This window comes from Chanodichthys erythropterus, chromosome 17, assembly GCF_024489055.1.
Source record: "Chanodichthys erythropterus isolate Z2021 chromosome 17, ASM2448905v1, whole genome shotgun sequence".
Classification (NCBI taxonomy): Eukaryota; Metazoa; Chordata; class Actinopteri; order Cypriniformes; family Xenocyprididae; genus Chanodichthys; species Chanodichthys erythropterus.
In genome coordinates, this window is record NC_090237.1 from 6,489,495 (window position 1) to 6,505,631 (window position 16,137).

Below are 16,137 nucleotides of genomic sequence, written 5' to 3' on the forward strand. Positions count from 1 at the left end.
ATTACACTAAACGTTGAGCTCGAAAATGTTCCTTATGATGTCAAAGAAACCTAATCCATGGATATTGGCATGCAGTCAGGAATCGTTTTTCTTTATATGTGCCTGATTTCGAAGTCCCTAGTCGCACGAAACTTTGAAATCGGTCGTGAAGCAACCGTTCACCATAGTAAACTGAACGATTTTAATGAATGTAACGTTAAAGCATATATGAATGTATCCACACAAAGCAAATGACCCTCAAAAAGGGTTTGTATTTCCACAGCGAATTAGGTACGAATGAACTGATTGTTTTAAAATCTTCCCGGTCTACTGACATTTAAGACATCTGCTTTAAACATACAATGCTCATTATAACTTTTGTTAACTCTATTTACTTCACCAGCTAGTTATTCTTTGACAGCAATGCCATAGAAATATACAGAGCTACCGCAAAAAAAGAAGTTCAAAGACAATATTATAAAGATGGCAGCACACTTGTTTCTCTGGCGAAAAGTAAAAATTGATTTAATATAATATAATTATATAGACATAATAACTGCCATTTTACATAAATAGTGTTTACATAATAACGTTAAAGTGTTAAAATATTGGTAATTCTAACTTCGCGCTCATCATATCCGGTCGGCCGAAGCTCAAATCGGATCCGAAATTTTCGCACATGATCGGAACTCAGCCCCCGTACTGCTCCATTGGAAATGAATGGTCATGAAATACTTCCGGTCCAACGGCTGTCTTTTGTCGTGTGCAGTGGAAAGGCAGCTTCAGTCAGGTTTGACGCCCTACTGAACTTAACACGGATGAAAACACGGATTTTTTTAAAATGCGCCGTTTAAATGTGTAGGTCACATCATTTTCACAACTAGCAACTTTCACTGCTTTAGACCTTATTCACAGCAGCGCCATCTTTGATTTTTTTTTTAATGGGAATGAAAGCGAGGCTGTGAGGGATAGACATCTCAAGTGGGTTGTACAATTATTTAAAATGTTTTTGATTGTGCTGTTTACGAAACAGTCAAAAAAACTTAAAATGAAATTTGGGTAGACAAAAAAACTCCAATGATGCACTAAAAACACGGTAAGTATATCCCTCACAGCCTTGCTTTCTTACCTGTAATGGCACTGCATTGAATAAGGTTTTTGTCTAAGAAAGTTTTTTCTTCTTCCTTTTTTTTCCCAGAAAGACAGTTTGTCAGCTGATCATTCTGTTAAACAAAAATTAGTGAAGGTGTGAAGTCTTTTAAAGTGAGTATCAGAAGATGCCAGTTTTTTTTTTTTTTTTTTTTTTTTATAGTGCAGAGGAAAAAATAGAATAAAATAAATGCAATGCAGCGTATTATTACAGGAACCTATGAGAACCTGAGCCTGGGAAGTCACCTGTAGGAGAAAAAACAAGATCCGCAAATCTGTCGCCACAGTTTCCCTACTCACAGTTCCTATGGTTTAACAAAGAAACAAAGAAAGACTTGTTTATTTTGGGTTGGGTGGAGTTGCTGGGTGTTTGACTCTCACTGAAGAAAATGTACAATGTGAAGAGTTGGACATTTCTGAATTGTGATTTTTCTGTCAAATTTTACTTTCACACATGCACCAATTTTTTTGTTACACGAGCATTTACAGTTCCATACTGCTGTAGTTTGGTTCTACACGGGAGAAAACAAGTTGTTTAGTTGTCAAAGCAGGTAAGAAATTCACGAAAGCTAATGTTTTATTATTATTATTATTATTAGCTATTATTATTTGCCTGTGTAAAAAGTTAAGCTAAAGAATGCTTATATGTAAACTGAATAAAACACGTGTTTCTCAGTTCCTTTTGGTAACGAGTTAGACTTAGGGTTATGTTTTTATATAAATAAATTCACAAAAAGTAAAGCATTTTTGTACACTGAAAGAAATGGCGTAAAACAGTTTACACTCAAAAATTGTTAATAAATTCCACAGATAATTACAAAGAATGGGAAAGTAATACATTGAATTTAAGTCACTATGAAATCAAAATGAACCATTCTTATTGTTTAATAGAATATTGCTGTGTTTATTATTTATTTGTGCAAGTAATTATTTTTTTAATTCATAATCTTAAATCAAAATAATAAATAATTAGCCTTCTAATTTCTGGTGACATATTCACTGGCGCGATGCTCGTGTAAACGTCAAAATAGACCGTGTCGTGTCCGAATGTCGTGTGCAGTGGAATGGTATGTGCCAAGGTCACATAATTTTCACAACTCACAACTTTCAAAACTGCTTTATAGACCTTATTCACAGCAGTGTCTTTGATTTTTAATGGGAATGAAAGCAAGGCTGTGAGGGATAGACATCTCAAGTGGGTTGTACTATTATTTAATATGTTTTTTGGATTGCTCCGCTTACGAAACAGTCAAAAAAAAACTTTCAAAGAAATTTGGGTAGAAAAACTCCAAACTACAGCTTTTTACAGCAGATACCACTAAAAACACGGTAAGTATATCCCTCACAGCCTTGCTTTCTTACCTGTAATGACACTGCATTGAATAAGGTTTTTGTCTAGGTAAGTTTTTTTTCTTCTTCCTCTTTTTTTTTTTTTTTTTTTTTCCAGAAAGACAGTTCATCAGCTGATCAGTATGTTGTTAAACGACAATCCATTGAACCCACTGTACTTCTATCACTCCCTTCATTCCTGTCAAAAATTAGTTTGTTGTTTGTGTGTGACTGACAATCATAAAAACCACAATGTGGTGTCTGTGGGTTCAGAATGGATTAGTAAAAAGGTAATCAATGCATATTATTTCAGGTTGTAATTTTTTCCTGAGTTGATACTATTCATCAAAGTCAATTATTTTTAAATACTAACTTAAATTAATGAAATAACCTGGCTTACCTCATCATTACCTCACTAATCTCAGAATTTTTGGCTTTTATATTTAAAGACTGCAATATGCGAATGGCAAGATATATATATCTACTTATATTATTTAATGATTTTGTATGTCAACAACTTCAGATAGAGTTAAAGAAGATAAAGGTGGCGTGTCAGAATCTGATCCAGGAGCGAGAGAGAGTTCAGCAGGAAATTAGTGAAGCTGTGAAGTCTTTTAAAGTGAGTATCAGAAGATGCCAGTGTTTTTACAGTGTTTGTAAAAGTGTTCAGCATGAGGATAAAAACGGAGAAAAAAATAGTATACAATAAATGAAACACAATGTATTATTACAGGACCCTAGAACCTACAGAGCCCAGGAAGTCACCTGTAGGAGAAAACAAAACACAATCATCCCCTCAGTTTATAAACCGTACTCGCAGTTCCCAAGGTTTTTTAGCAAATCGTGACCCATGGCAATCCGTGCCCTCAGATTTGTAAACCATACCTTTGATTTTTCAATCTGTACCATCAAATTCCTAATCCATGCCCACACTTTCGCAGTCTGTTCCCAGGGTTTGCAATCCATACTGGAACTGGAAATTCATGGGTATGGTTTATTAATCTGTGGGCGCGATTTTTGTTAAACCGAGGTAATAATTTATGAATCCGTGAGTAAGTCACTTTCATGCTTTGTAGTTATAGCCTAGTGCATGTTTGTGAAAAATGGGAAAACTAATTGTCTATAAACAGGCAACTTTTTTATGTTGCAAGATTTATGATAATGGAATAATAGATTTAATTGAAATTGGTCACATAAATACAGTATTTTGGCTGTTGTTCCTGTCCAACAGAGTTCAGCTCTAGAGACCATGGAGGACATTGAGAAGGTCTTCACTGAGCTCATCTGCTCTCTTGAGAAGAAACGCTCTGAGATTAAAGAGCAGATCAGAGCTCAGGAGAAGACTGAGATAGATCGAGCAGAGGAACTTCACAAACATCTGGATCAAGAGCTGACAGAACTCAGAAAAAGACAAGCAGAGATTGAGAAACTTCTGAATACTGATGATCAGATCCATTGTGTGAAGGTAATAACAGAAAAATGTTGAGAACTATCCATAAAATGAAACATCATGCTTGTTTTGTTTATTTTAGAAAATATTGGTTGTGTTTTACAGCTTATTTGAACTATTGTCTCATTTCAGAGCTGTCAGTCTGTGTGTGTTTTACCTTCATTTGAAGATGTTCCCAGCTTCACTCAACACACTCATCTGTCTTTTAAAGACATTTCAATCTCAGCGTTTAAGGAGGTTTTGGAGGACGCCTGTCAACAGCAAACAGCCAGGATATCACGAGAAGGTCTGAATCTTTTAATATGTTGGTATTTCTCTTCATACTCTGCAGAATTAAACCAACAAATTAACCGTACACTTGTTTTGTCTCTTCAGTGTCAAATATCTTTGTAACAAAGCCTCCAGAACCAAAGACTCAAAATGATTTTTTGCAGTGTAAGTTGAACTGTGGTTTCTTGAAGGCAAACACTCATTAATTTTTAAGTATCAGTGGATATGATGTTACAATGTGATCATTTTGGAACCAAAGTTTACTTTGTTCAATATGTGTTTTTTGTTCTTTCCTCCTCCTCAGATTTCTGTGAACTTCACCTGGATCTAAACACATCAAACAAATACCTCAAACTGTCAGAAGAGAGCGGAAAAATATCATGCTCTGATAAAGTTTATCGATATCATGATCACCCAGAGCGATTTGATGAGTTTCCCTACATCTTGTGTCGAGAGGGTTTGTACGGTCGCTGTTACTGGGAGGTCGAGTGCAGTGGCAAAAATTGGGCTGTAGCAGTTTGTTACAAAGGAATTGGACGTAAAGGAAGAAGTGATGAATCCAAACTTGGGTTGAACAAAATATCTTGGAGATTGGGCTATTATCTGCAGAATTTCAGTTTCAATCATGATAAAGCACAGGTCCGTATCCCTGTTGTCCGCTCCTCTAGAATAGGAGTGTATCTGGATCACAGAGCAGGAACTCTGTCCTTCTACAGCGTCTCTGACACAATGACTCTCCTTCACAGAGTCCAGACCACTTTCACTGAACCCTTATACCCTGCTTTTTTTGCTGCGCTGAGTTCGTCTGTCAGAATCATAGAGCATAGGAAAGTTTAAAAAGACCAAATGGAAAAGCAAAATTTATAGCAAAGTTATACAGTAAATTTATCAAACTAATCACAGATGCAAAGGATCAGAATACATAATCTCAACACATTTATTGAATGGTTTTACTCTCATCGATCTTGATTTAGTCATCTGAAAATCAACGTTTGTATGATTTATTCCATCCGTTTTGAGGTTAAATGATCTATTTAGATTTTTTTCATTTTGAATACCCATTTTTAATAGGTTATTTTTAGTGTGGAAGGAGAGATTTATTAAACATCAGTTGACTGGCCAGCACCGATAGCAATGGCGACAGGGATATAGGTTTGTCATTGAGGTTGCGGTACTTGATGCGTTGCCTCTCTTAAACTTTTTCACTCAGGGTGATTATCAATAGCTTTTTCACTCACTGTTGGGGAAGTGAGGCAGACAAATATTTACTGTTCATGTACCTTTTATGAGTTGGTGGCCGCGTACCAGCTAAAGATTTTAGGTTAGATGCCACTGAATTTAACGAGGATAAAAATGAGGCTGTGAGGGCCAGACTTACAGTCTTTTCAATGGCACACACTGTATAAAGGTACTAGATCACATCATTTTCACAAACTTTCAAAACTGTTTTGTCTACTGAAAGTTTTTTTTTGTTTTTTTTTGTTTTTTGGAAAGACGTTTCATCAGCTGAACAGACCATTGAACAACAAACCATTGAACCCACTGTACTTCTATCCCTCAAAGACTCATATTCCTTTCAAAAATACTGTAACTAAAGGCTAATAACATTCTTTGAGACTGACAGGGTTCCAAGCGATCCATAAACTAAATTTATTTTTTTTACTGATGTGTCTAATATTTGTGCCCTAGTGTGGGCGTTTTTTGGGCACTGAGCATTGAGATTTTAGAGCAGTTGCTCATTTGCTATAGTATATTTTGTTGGTTGTGTAAGGAACACACATTGAATTAATGCACAATAATGTTGTGGACATTACACTTTTTTTTTTTTTTTTTTTCAATAATTCAGTGGACCAGAATCAATTATTCTGCTTATGGTTAACATACCTCAAGACATTTGTCAGGTTTCTGTCTTTAATATGCTATTGTGCAAAGAACTATTTTCTTGCGCATCACATCCCCAGCCTCCATTTGTAAATTCCAAAACCTTTTATTGGAAAATAATTGCACACCTTAGAATCTTTGTCATCCAATCAGAAACAAGCAGTCAACTGCCCCATGGTGTAATTTGTAATATTATACTGTAGGTTGTGTGGCTGGCAATTAATATGTATTGTGTTAAATATGTATGTATTTTTGTTAAGTCATGCATTGAATATTGTTTTGCTTTGTATCTTTGTTTTTGTTATTTGCAAGGGATTGCTGTCTTCTGTTTGTGTGTTACAGTGTGCCTAGTGGCTTGGACTAGTGATTCTTGTGGTGTGTCCTGAAACTCTAGATGGCACAGGATGATCCTTATCTCAATATGCTTGCAATCACATCATTTTCTGTAGGGCAGAGCTGATTGGTTCCTGCTGTATCAGAGGCCAATGAACTTGCAGCTCAACTTGGTCAGCGTTTGCATTTGCAGTGTGCTTTCAGAGTCCCTCCACCTTCCCCAGCTCCACCTGTATAGATCTGCTATGGGTAATTCATGTTTGCTACATTGTACAGCAGCAGAATGTCTTACTTGCTCACAGCAGGGTGTCAGGTATTGAATATTGTTTTCTTTGTATCTTTGTTTTTGTTATTTGCAAGGTATATGTTGCTCTCCTCTTTTTGTGTGTTACAGTGTGCCTAGTGGCTTTGTATAAGAGCCAGGCCTGCTTTGACACTTGATCTTCTCGTTGACCGGTGATCTTGTGGTGTGGCACTGGCTGTATGGTGTGTGTATAAGAAATTTTGCACCTGTAATCATAATTAAAGGTTTTTAAGAGCATTTTACTCGTTGTTTGAGATGCATGCTGTGGGTTTTTTTTTCTTTCCTTTCTGAGGGGAGCTATATCTTATGAATTTTATTGACGTACAAATGTTTTACTTGATCTTTTAATATAAGATCTGTGTTAGGATAATAAACTTTGTATTGATATTGTTCCAAATCTTAAGTTTATAGATTCTTTTAACCCTTGTGCTGTGCTGAAAATCCTTTACCTAATTTGGTGTTCCTGGTCAAAAATGACTGGCCTTCAACAAAATCGGCTGTAAATCTCCTATTATGCTATATTATCTCCAAATCTTGAATATGTCAACTTGTTTTCTTTAAATTAGCACTAGCACATCACACACCCCGCAGGGTAGCAATCACATCTGTCGAACCTGCCATTCGTGCTTACCCTAAACTTTGGCACTGTTTGTCACCACTTAAAACATATCAATACATCCAGGATTTTAAGCTTAATAACAAGGAAGCTAGTCTGACTTTGATGTAAAATAGTCAAAATTAATAAAAATAACCCTAAAGTTCAAGATATGATTTGCCCCCGTTTCGTGTTGGAGTTTGTTTTTTAATATATATATGTAATAATAATAATATTAAGCAATATCACACAAGCAAGATCAATCATCAATCAACATAAATTTTTGCTCTATTTTGCCAACAAATTTAGTTCTAAACAAAGCAGAAAAGTTGTGTCTCCCAGTAAAACACAGTGCTGTTTCGTTCTTGAATGATTTAGCATTTTCTTAATGAATCAGGGGAGTCAAACAGCTAATTCTGTCAGAAGAGAACAGAAAAGTATCCTCATCGGCCAGAGCATTTTGGTTTGTGCAATTAAATTTTGTGTCGAGAGGGTTTGTACAGTCGCTGTTACTGGGAGGTTGAGTACAGTGGGGAAATTGGGCTGTAGCAGTTTGTTACAAAGGAATTAGTCGTAAAGGAAACGGTTATGACTGTAAATTTGGCTCAAACAAAGTATCCTGGAGATTGCCCTACTATAAACAGAATTTCCAGGAGTGTATCTGGATCACAGAGCAGGAAATCTGTCCTTCTACATCCTTCTACAACTCTCCTTCACAAAGTCCAGACCACTTTCACTGAATCCTTATACCCTGCTTTTCTAGCTGGAATAGGTTCTTCTGTCATAGGAGAGCTCGGATAAGGATTTCCCAGAATCAGATGTTACAGTGGGTCTTCATGTGTGTGTATTTCATCATCTTTAGCAAGGTTACTTTACTGCAGCTCATAATAATTGATGCAGTTCATCATCAAGCCACAAGATGTCAGAATTAGTTTGTGAAAATAATTGGCTGCAGGATGTAGTAAACTTTCATCTCACTGTTGACCAAAAATTTGGATAACTGGTTTGACTTCAGGATGAGGATGAGGATTTTTACTGTTATACTCATATCTGACAAAAAGCTGAGAAACAGCTGTGAAACCTTTTTAAAGGAGAAGGCACATTCTTAAAATAATCCTTCTACATAAAAGATTTAATCTTTATGTTTGTTTTTATAGTTTAATATGTAATTAACAATGCTGTAATTTGTTTCAAATAAAGAGAAAATCAAAGTGTGCATTTGTGTTAATAACATTCTAGTGATCATTTAATTAATTTCAAAGTGGAATAGAAATGTGGCTGTTTTAGGAAATATTTTGTCTCAAAAATCCGTGTGATTGATGTTTTTCTTACCATTAATAGCTATTTGCTCTTCTTGTGATCAAGAAGTATCATTTTTTAAAACAAGAAATGTTTTGATGCCAATAGCATTGTCCAGCCAACATAAAAAAAATAAATGATTTAATCATTTCAGATGGCTGAACGTGTGTTAGCAGTTAAATACACATTTTCTGTCTTTTAGACAGTATTGGACTGGTCTGATAGCTTGAATAGCCATTCCTTAAAAAACAAAACAAAAACAAAACTTTTGCATAAGCGACTTTCTCTTTTAGCCTACTTCTTGACGTTGTAGGCTACTGTAACTACTACGTTAGAACAGATATGTATCGTTAATACATATTACTACAGATAAGGGAAGTAAATGTTATGGTTTATTAGTCTTTACTTGCTCTCCATCTCGGCACACATGCGCACATCTGCACACTGAGAACCAGGAAGTGTGTGGATTCAAGAAAAACGGAACCGTTAGTCGGGTTAATATTTGACTTTTGTGTTCTGTCAAAGCAGGTGAGAACTTAATACAATCTTTAAATAACGTTTTTTTTTTCCCCGTGTCTTTTTGCTTGCTTTGAAATAAAGAGTATTAAAGTATTACTGTATTGATAATTCTATGTTAATCTTGATGTCGTATGTTTATTGTTTTGGTTATACTGATGAAGCGTCTAGGATTAACTGTAAGCATTTTGTAGCTTTTTAAGTAGGCTAATTTATGATTTATATGTGGGTTTATGTACATTCTTTAATGATTTACTTCTGGCAGAGCAGTTCCTATTTGAGGACAGATTATCTGCAAAGAAATGGCCGAGTCTGCAGTGAGTCAGTATGTGGATCAGTTCAGCTGTCCAGTCTGTTTGGATCCTCTGAAGGAGCCGGTGACGATTCCCTGTGGACACAGTTACTGTATGAGCTGTATTACTGACTGCTGGGGCCAGAAGGAGCAGGGGCCGCCGTACCGCTGTCCCCAATGCAGAGAGAGCTTCAGTCAGAGACCTCTACTGAAGAAGAACACTCTGATAGCTGAGATGATGGAGACGCTGCAGAAGACGTCCCTACAAACGGCTGCTGTGGAGTGTGATGTTTGCACTACAGAGAAGAACAGAGCTGTAAAGTCCTGTCTGCAGTGCTTGGCCTCCTTCTGTCAAACTCACCTGCAGCTTCACTATGAATCTCCTGCGTTTATGAAGCACAAACTAGTCCAAGCTTCCAGAAACATTCAGGAGAACATCTGCCTCAGTCATGGGAAACTTCTGGAGATTTACTGTCAGGATGATCATCAGTGCATTTGTTGTTTGTGTACAGATAATCATAATGGACACAGTGTGGTGTCTGTGGATTCAGAATGGACTAGTAAAAAGGTAACATCAGCAATAATAAAAAAACATGCATAAGCAATTTTAATATTATTTTTATTATATTGCATATATTTATAGGCTGTATTTTCGATTCACCTTGTCACAAAGCCTTTTATCAGACTGGAAATGTGTTGTGCCTATTCTTGCCTATTGTTTTATTATGTATGTTAACATCCTCAGAAAGAGTTGAATGAGATAAAGGAGGAGTGTCAGAAGCTGATCCTGGAGCGAGAGAGAGGTCAGCAGGAACTCGGTGAAGCAGCAAAGCTTCTTAAAGTATGTTTCTTTATGTGTTTTTTTAGTTTTAAAGTTTGTTTGACATGCAGAAAAGTTGATGAAGTCAATAAAAGTATACGATGACCAATGGGTTTTGAGCTGTAAAAATTGATTTAAAAACTGCTATAAGATGCATCACACAGTGTTCTTATTGAGACTTCTGACAATTTTGGTGCTTGACAGCCACTTATTTACTGTCTTACTGCATTGTTTTGAGTCACAACAGTGATCTGCATGATCACATCTTTCTATCTCCGACAGAGTTCAGCTCTAGAGACCATGGAGGACATTGAGAAGGTCTTCACTGAGCTCATCTGCTCTCTTGAGAAGAAACGCTCTGAGATTAAAGAGCAGATCAGAGCTCAGGAGAAGACTGAGATAGATCGAGCAGAGGAACTTCACAAACATCTGGATCAAGAGCTGACAGAACTCAGAAAAAGACAAGCAGAGATTGAGAAACTTCTGATCACTGAAGACCAGGTCATTTTTCTGAAGGTACTGAAAGTCCTTTCATCAATATACCACCATGTTTCTATACTTACTCTTTTACATAAGTAGTGTTGTATTTGTCTCATTTCAGAGCTGTCAGTCTGTGTGTGTTTTACCCACATTTGAAGACGTTCCCATCACTCAACACACTCGTCTGTATTTTAAAGACATCTCAATTTCAGCATTCAGAGAGGTTTTGGAGGACGTCTATCAACAGCAAACAGCTAAAATATCACAAGAAGGTCTTAATATTTTGAAATATTGTTTTGCCATTCATATTCTGTAGGATTAAACCAACAAATTAATCACACATTTGTTTTTATTGTCTCTTCAGTGTCAAATGTCCATGTTGCGAAGACCCAAAATGATTTTTTGCAGTGTAAGTTGAACTGTGGTTTCTTTAAGGCAAATCATTAATTGATAAGTATCAGTGGATATGATCTGTTACAATGTGATCATTTTGGAACCAAAGTGTACTTTGTTCAATATTTGTTTTTTTGTCCTCAGATTTCTGTGAACTTCACTTGGATCCAAACACTGCAAACAATAAACTCAAAATGTCTGAAGACAACAGGAAAATATCATTTACATATAAAGACCAACAGTATCCTGATCACCCAGAGCGATTTGATAGATATGTGAATGTCTTGTGTCGAGAGGGTTTGTGTGATCGCTGTTACTGGGAGGTCGAGTGCAGTGGGAACAATTGGGCTGTGGCAGTTTGTTACAAAGGAATTGGACGTAAAGGAAGAAATTATGACTGTAGACTTGGCTCCAACAAAGAATCCTGGAGATTGTCCCGCTCTCAAAAGAACGTCTATTTCACACATGATAAAGCCCAAGTCTCAATCCCTGCTGTCTGCTCCTCTAGAATAGGAGTGTATCTGGATCACAGAGCAGGAACTCTGTCCTTCTACAGCGTCTCTGACACAATGACTCTCCTTCACAGAGTCCAGACCACTTTCACTGAACCCTTATACCCTGCTTTTTACTCTGGACAAGTTTCATCAGTCAGGATTATAGAAAAGCAGAGTTTAAAATATAATCTATCTAATATATTAAAAAATACATAATTGTATTTGAGCATCAAACAATGATTTAAATTAAATAGTAGTTCTGAATTCTAAAAATGTGAATATGTGAAACAATTTACCTGAAGTGTAATTTGTAGTTTGGTTTATTAATGTCATGTACTTACTTTCTTAGCAGGAACTCTGTCCTTCTATAGCGTCTCTGACACAATGACTCTCCTTCACAGAGTCCAGACCACTTTCACTGAACCCTTATACCCTGCTTTTGGGTTGGAGATGGTTCATCTGTCAGGATCATAAAGCAGAAAAAAGACCAATTATATATAAAAAAAGAATTTATAGCAGAATTACCTGAACTATTTACAAATGCACAAAGTCAGTATCTAGTGTATATATACAGCACAAGGGAAATTTCCACCACATTTTTCCATGCTTCTCAAAACATTTAATAAATGTTTATGCTCTCCTTAATCAGGATTTAATAATCTAAAAATCCAAATTTTTCATATTTATATATCAGTTGTGAGGATAATATATGTATTTTTTTGTCAAAAGACAATTTCACATTGAATATTAAAGATTTGTATATATTTTTAAATGTGTGGATAAAGTAATTGATTTAGATTTGAAATGATGGTTGTTTTTATTTCAAAGAGAAATAAGAGAAGAGAACAAATGTGATGTATGTTTCTTTGAGATTTTGTCATTTGTGTCATTATTAACTGATTTACATAGAATTTTTAATTTAGCATTTTACATTAAATCATCAAAAATGATATATGTATTTTCATATCTGCTAAAACCAAATGTCAGCTGTAATAAGTCATTGAACAAAATAATGTCAGGTTTCTGAATGTTGATATAAATTATGTGGACTACTAATGTAGATGATATTTAGAAATGGGACAAAACACAGTGTTTACTGTATTATAGGCTACTGAAAAGTCTACAATAGGCTACACAATAACATTTTAGGTTACAAATGTTCCTGAACAAATAAAAGTAGTAATTGATTTAATAAATTCACAAGCCTGATTTTTGTTTTAATTGTCAGAATCTATCGTAGCCTAAATGACAAAAAAACATGACACTTAGCTTAAAATGATAATTTAATGAGTAGATAATTCAATAATTATAGCATATGTACAGTTTATGTTATGTATTTTTATATCAAACGAGGACAATAAAGTGGACTGAATCCAAGGAGCTCTAAAATAATTTTAGAATCATTGTCTGAAGGAATCATTATCCCATGATTTATTCATCCTCAAGCCATCCTAGGTGTTCATTACTATCTTCTTTCAGACGAACATTAAAACATTAGCAACACTTGGCTAAGTGCTAGTGTATGCGATTAATGCCACGAAACAGGAAGTAGTTGTTGCTCAGGCATACAATGTCCAATCTGCCTCAAACTTCACGCCAAAATTTAGTTATAGTCATATCGCCACCTGTTGGTAGCAGGAAGTGTGGCAAATGCAAATGACTGACGTTGTCCTCTTTATATTTATATACTTAAATGCATATTGCCCACCGTGCTCTGTTTTCCTAAAGCCACCAGGTGGCGATGGCACGGGTGTGAGGGCCCTTTCATCGCTACTTGCAGCTTTAATTTTTTCTTTTCTATTTCTCTCACTGTTTCATTATCACTGTCTGCTTTGAGACAGCCCCATTTTGTTTACGTACTCACTGAAAAACAGAAGTATTTGAAACACATTTCGCCACTGATGATTCAATCACTGTAATAGTACCACGCACTGTTCTTCTGGGCAAAGCACATCATATTTGAGAATTATTTCTGTCAAGGTAAGAACTTAATAAGATCCAAAAATTATGACTTTATCATGTTGTCTGCTTTGTATATATTGGTTCATCTGTGTGTACAGAGTGTTTATATTCCTTTAACTTGTAATGGGCCAGGGCTGTGTTTCTCAAAATCATTGTGAGCAAAGTTGATCCTATGGAGTCCATTAGGTGGGTAGAGTTTCTTAAGCTCATGATGCTGTTGGGAAACCCATGAATGAGCTGCCATTTTAAAATCTTCCTCAGTTATGACATCTGCTTCAAACATTACAATGCTTGTGATAACTTTTGTTAACTCTACAATAAGTAAATTCACTTCACCAGCTAAAAGGGAAGCATTCACATCACTTCATTTTTCATTGATCACATGATTTTCTGAAAGCCTGTGTTTTTTTCATCCCTTTATCGTGGAAGCAACACAAAGGAATTAAGGTGAAAGTGGAAGTGAAACCTGGTAACGTAATCAACTTCAACAAAATGTGGTATTTATAGATTCATAATATATTACAGATGCATTAATATGCATTGAACTGCAAGCACTCATACCACACCTAAGAAGGAAAAACCCATCTGCAAATGTTATTTGCTGCAGCTCGTTGAGATCTGAGTACCGGTGTTATGAATTCTGACCCCCTGCCAAACTATTACCCCCCCTTGTTGAAGTCGCTACTTGATTGCCTAATCCTAACCCCACCCCTACTTGTGTTTGTAGAGTATATGGAGCAGGAGCCTATGGAAGTAAACTACGGTGGCCCAGTAGTGCACAACACAACAAAATTAAAAAAGCAAACATAAGTTCACAACACAATGAAATCGAGTAATAAAGCCACAACACAACGGAATAAAGTCACAACACAACAAAATCAAGCAACAACACAACGGAAATGCTCCCAACCACTAGGGGGCTCTCAGAGCTCGGTATTGTTAGTATTCCTTGCCAATGTTTTATAGAGTCGGCAGTGATATGAATACCACGATTAGATTCAACAGTATATAACCACTGTATATCGACATGAAATATTAATTCAAAATCACTTGAGTGCACAAAAGCTTCATATTTATACCTGTGAATGATATGATGCACTACCATGGCGAATGATGAAGGGAACGTCTGACAATTCCACCAAGTGGTTAAAACGTATAATTTGTATTCATTCAAATTACTATTAACATTTAAAAACAGACATGTTTAAATTAAAAAGCTTGTCAGTCTTACCAACAGGAAGTAACAAGCTTTGGAATTTGAACATGTCTGTTTTTAAATGTTAAACAAAGTCATTGTAATGAATACAAATTATACGTTTTAACCACTTGGTGGAATTGTCAGACGTTCCCTTCATCCGTGGTAGCGCGTCAAATCATTTACAGGTATAAATATGAAGCTATTGTGCACTCAAGTTATTTTGGATTATTATTTCATGTCGATATACAACGTTTACATACTTAAAACTAATCATGGTATTGATATCTTTGTAAGACTGTTGACTTTATAGAACATTGGCAAGGAATACTAATAATAAATGAGCTCTGAGAGCCCCCGTTGTGTTGTGGCTTTATTCCATTGTGTTGTGGCTTTATTTCATTGTGTTGTGGCTTTATTCCGTTGTGTTCTGGCTTTATTCCGTTGTGTTCTGGCTTTATTCTGTTGTGTTGTCGCTTGTTTCCGTTGTGTTGTGGCTTTATTCCGTTGTGTTGTGGCTCGATTTCGTTGTGTTGTGAACTTATGTTTGCTTTTTTAATTTCGTTGTGTTGTGCACTACTGGGCCACCGTAGTTAACTAATGACAAATGTTTTTGAAACAAAAAAAGTTTGTTGAATTGCACTAATTAAAAAAAAAAGCATTGCATTAACCATATTTTTTATGGGCTGAAATTCAACATAGTTGTATATTTGCGCTGTGAATATTTCAATTAAAAACATTTCACACACATTTAAATTATTAAAAATTCATAAATCTAAATTCACCTTTCAGGTTTCACTTCCAAAATATTCGTCTGTTTAAAAATACAACCTATTCAACAGACAATTTTTGGTCCATTTTGTTTCACTTTACAAATCTGCTTCCACAAGTTCAGTGGTTCAAATTCGATAGAAAATTCAACATTGAACATCCAGGAACTGCAGGAATAGTAGTAGAGTACAGCATTTTTTACCGCAGTAGTGCATTTTCCAGTCCCAGGTATCGTCCAGCAGGGTTGATTCCATTTTTGTAATTGGCTTCACTGGAAGTTGTCCTGCTCTTATGAAGGCGGTGGATTTTGAGAATCCAGGCTTTGGAGGAGAGAGGGCATTGATGGTGGTTTTTCTTCCTTCCAGGATAATCGCCAATTCCTGTGCCTCCAGGTATAATGGTCTTGGGAAAGGTTGTGCCTTAGCGTTTCTAGGGTTTGACATAGAGGACATGATGAATCCTCTCCAATCCACTGGTTTAGGTTCTTGGGTGTGGGAAGAACATCGTAGGTGGCTGTAATAATGATGAAGCTCAGTCTGCTTCCTTCCATCTCCCAAAAATCCTTCCAGGTGAGCTTTCTTTGCTCCAGGTTTTCCCATTTTGTCCATTGTCCTTGTCTGGACTG

The 16,137-nt window shown here is 36.0% G+C and overlaps 2 protein-coding genes across 7 annotated transcripts; both read left to right on the forward strand.

The window, feature by feature from the left end:
• Nucleotides 1-2,682: 2,682 nt before the first annotated feature.
• Nucleotides 2,683-6,865, forward strand: LOC137004629 (tripartite motif-containing protein 16-like). Of its 3 annotated transcripts, XR_010892161.1 has the most exons (6): nucleotides 2,683-3,076; nucleotides 3,689-3,922; nucleotides 4,040-4,193; nucleotides 4,283-4,342; nucleotides 4,482-6,640; nucleotides 6,786-6,812. XR_010892161.1 is itself a non-coding variant. In XM_067365127.1 (5 exons), exons 1-5 carry the CDS (start codon nucleotides 2,915-2,917, stop codon nucleotides 5,012-5,014), a joined length of 1,143 nt encoding a protein of 380 aa, XP_067221228.1. In that variant the 5' UTR covers nucleotides 2,683-2,914; the 3' UTR covers nucleotides 5,015-6,865. The 3 variants fall into 3 exon arrangements, 2 of the variants coding, with proteins under 2 accessions (XP_067221228.1, XP_067221229.1); XM_067365127.1 differs by having other exon boundaries at nucleotides 4,482-6,865; XM_067365128.1 differs by lacking the exon at nucleotides 4,283-4,342 and having other exon boundaries at nucleotides 4,482-6,865.
• On the forward strand, nucleotides 6,860-12,750 carry LOC137004628 (E3 ubiquitin/ISG15 ligase TRIM25-like). Of its 4 annotated transcripts, none has more exons than XM_067365126.1 (7): nucleotides 6,860-6,877; nucleotides 9,371-9,965; nucleotides 10,143-10,238; nucleotides 10,500-10,733; nucleotides 10,819-10,969; nucleotides 11,062-11,106; nucleotides 11,235-12,750. In XM_067365126.1, exons 2-7 carry the CDS (start codon nucleotides 9,408-9,410, stop codon nucleotides 11,798-11,800), a joined length of 1,650 nt encoding a protein of 549 aa, XP_067221227.1. In that variant the 5' UTR covers nucleotides 6,860-6,877; nucleotides 9,371-9,407; the 3' UTR covers nucleotides 11,801-12,750. The 4 variants fall into 4 exon arrangements, with proteins under 4 accessions (XP_067221227.1, XP_067221224.1, XP_067221225.1 ...); XM_067365123.1 differs by lacking the exon at nucleotides 6,860-6,877 and adding an exon at nucleotides 9,024-9,117; XM_067365124.1 differs by lacking the exon at nucleotides 6,860-6,877 and adding an exon at nucleotides 9,029-9,117 and having other exon boundaries at nucleotides 9,376-9,965.
• Nucleotides 12,751-16,137: the final 3,387 nt, after the last annotated feature.

Coding starts and splice junctions, on each gene's coding strand:
- LOC137004628 (XM_067365126.1), top strand. CDS start 9,408: ATGGCCGAGTCTGCAGTGAGTCAGTATGTGGATCAGTTCAGCTGTCCA. Junction 10,239..10,499: donor AAGCAGCAAAGCTTCTTAAA/GTATGTTTCTTT, acceptor TATCTCCGACAG/AGTTCAGCTCTAGAGACCAT. Junction 11,107..11,234: donor CCAAAATGATTTTTTGCAGT/GTAAGTTGAACT, acceptor TTTTGTCCTCAG/ATTTCTGTGAACTTCACTTG.
- LOC137004629 (XM_067365127.1), top strand. CDS start 2,915: ATGCGAATGGCAAGATATATATATCTACTTATATTATTTAATGATTTT. Junction 4,194..4,282: donor AGCCAGGATATCACGAGAAG/GTCTGAATCTTT, acceptor TTGTCTCTTCAG/TGTCAAATATCTTTGTAACA. Junction 4,343..4,481: donor TCAAAATGATTTTTTGCAGT/GTAAGTTGAACT, acceptor CCTCCTCCTCAG/ATTTCTGTGAACTTCACCTG.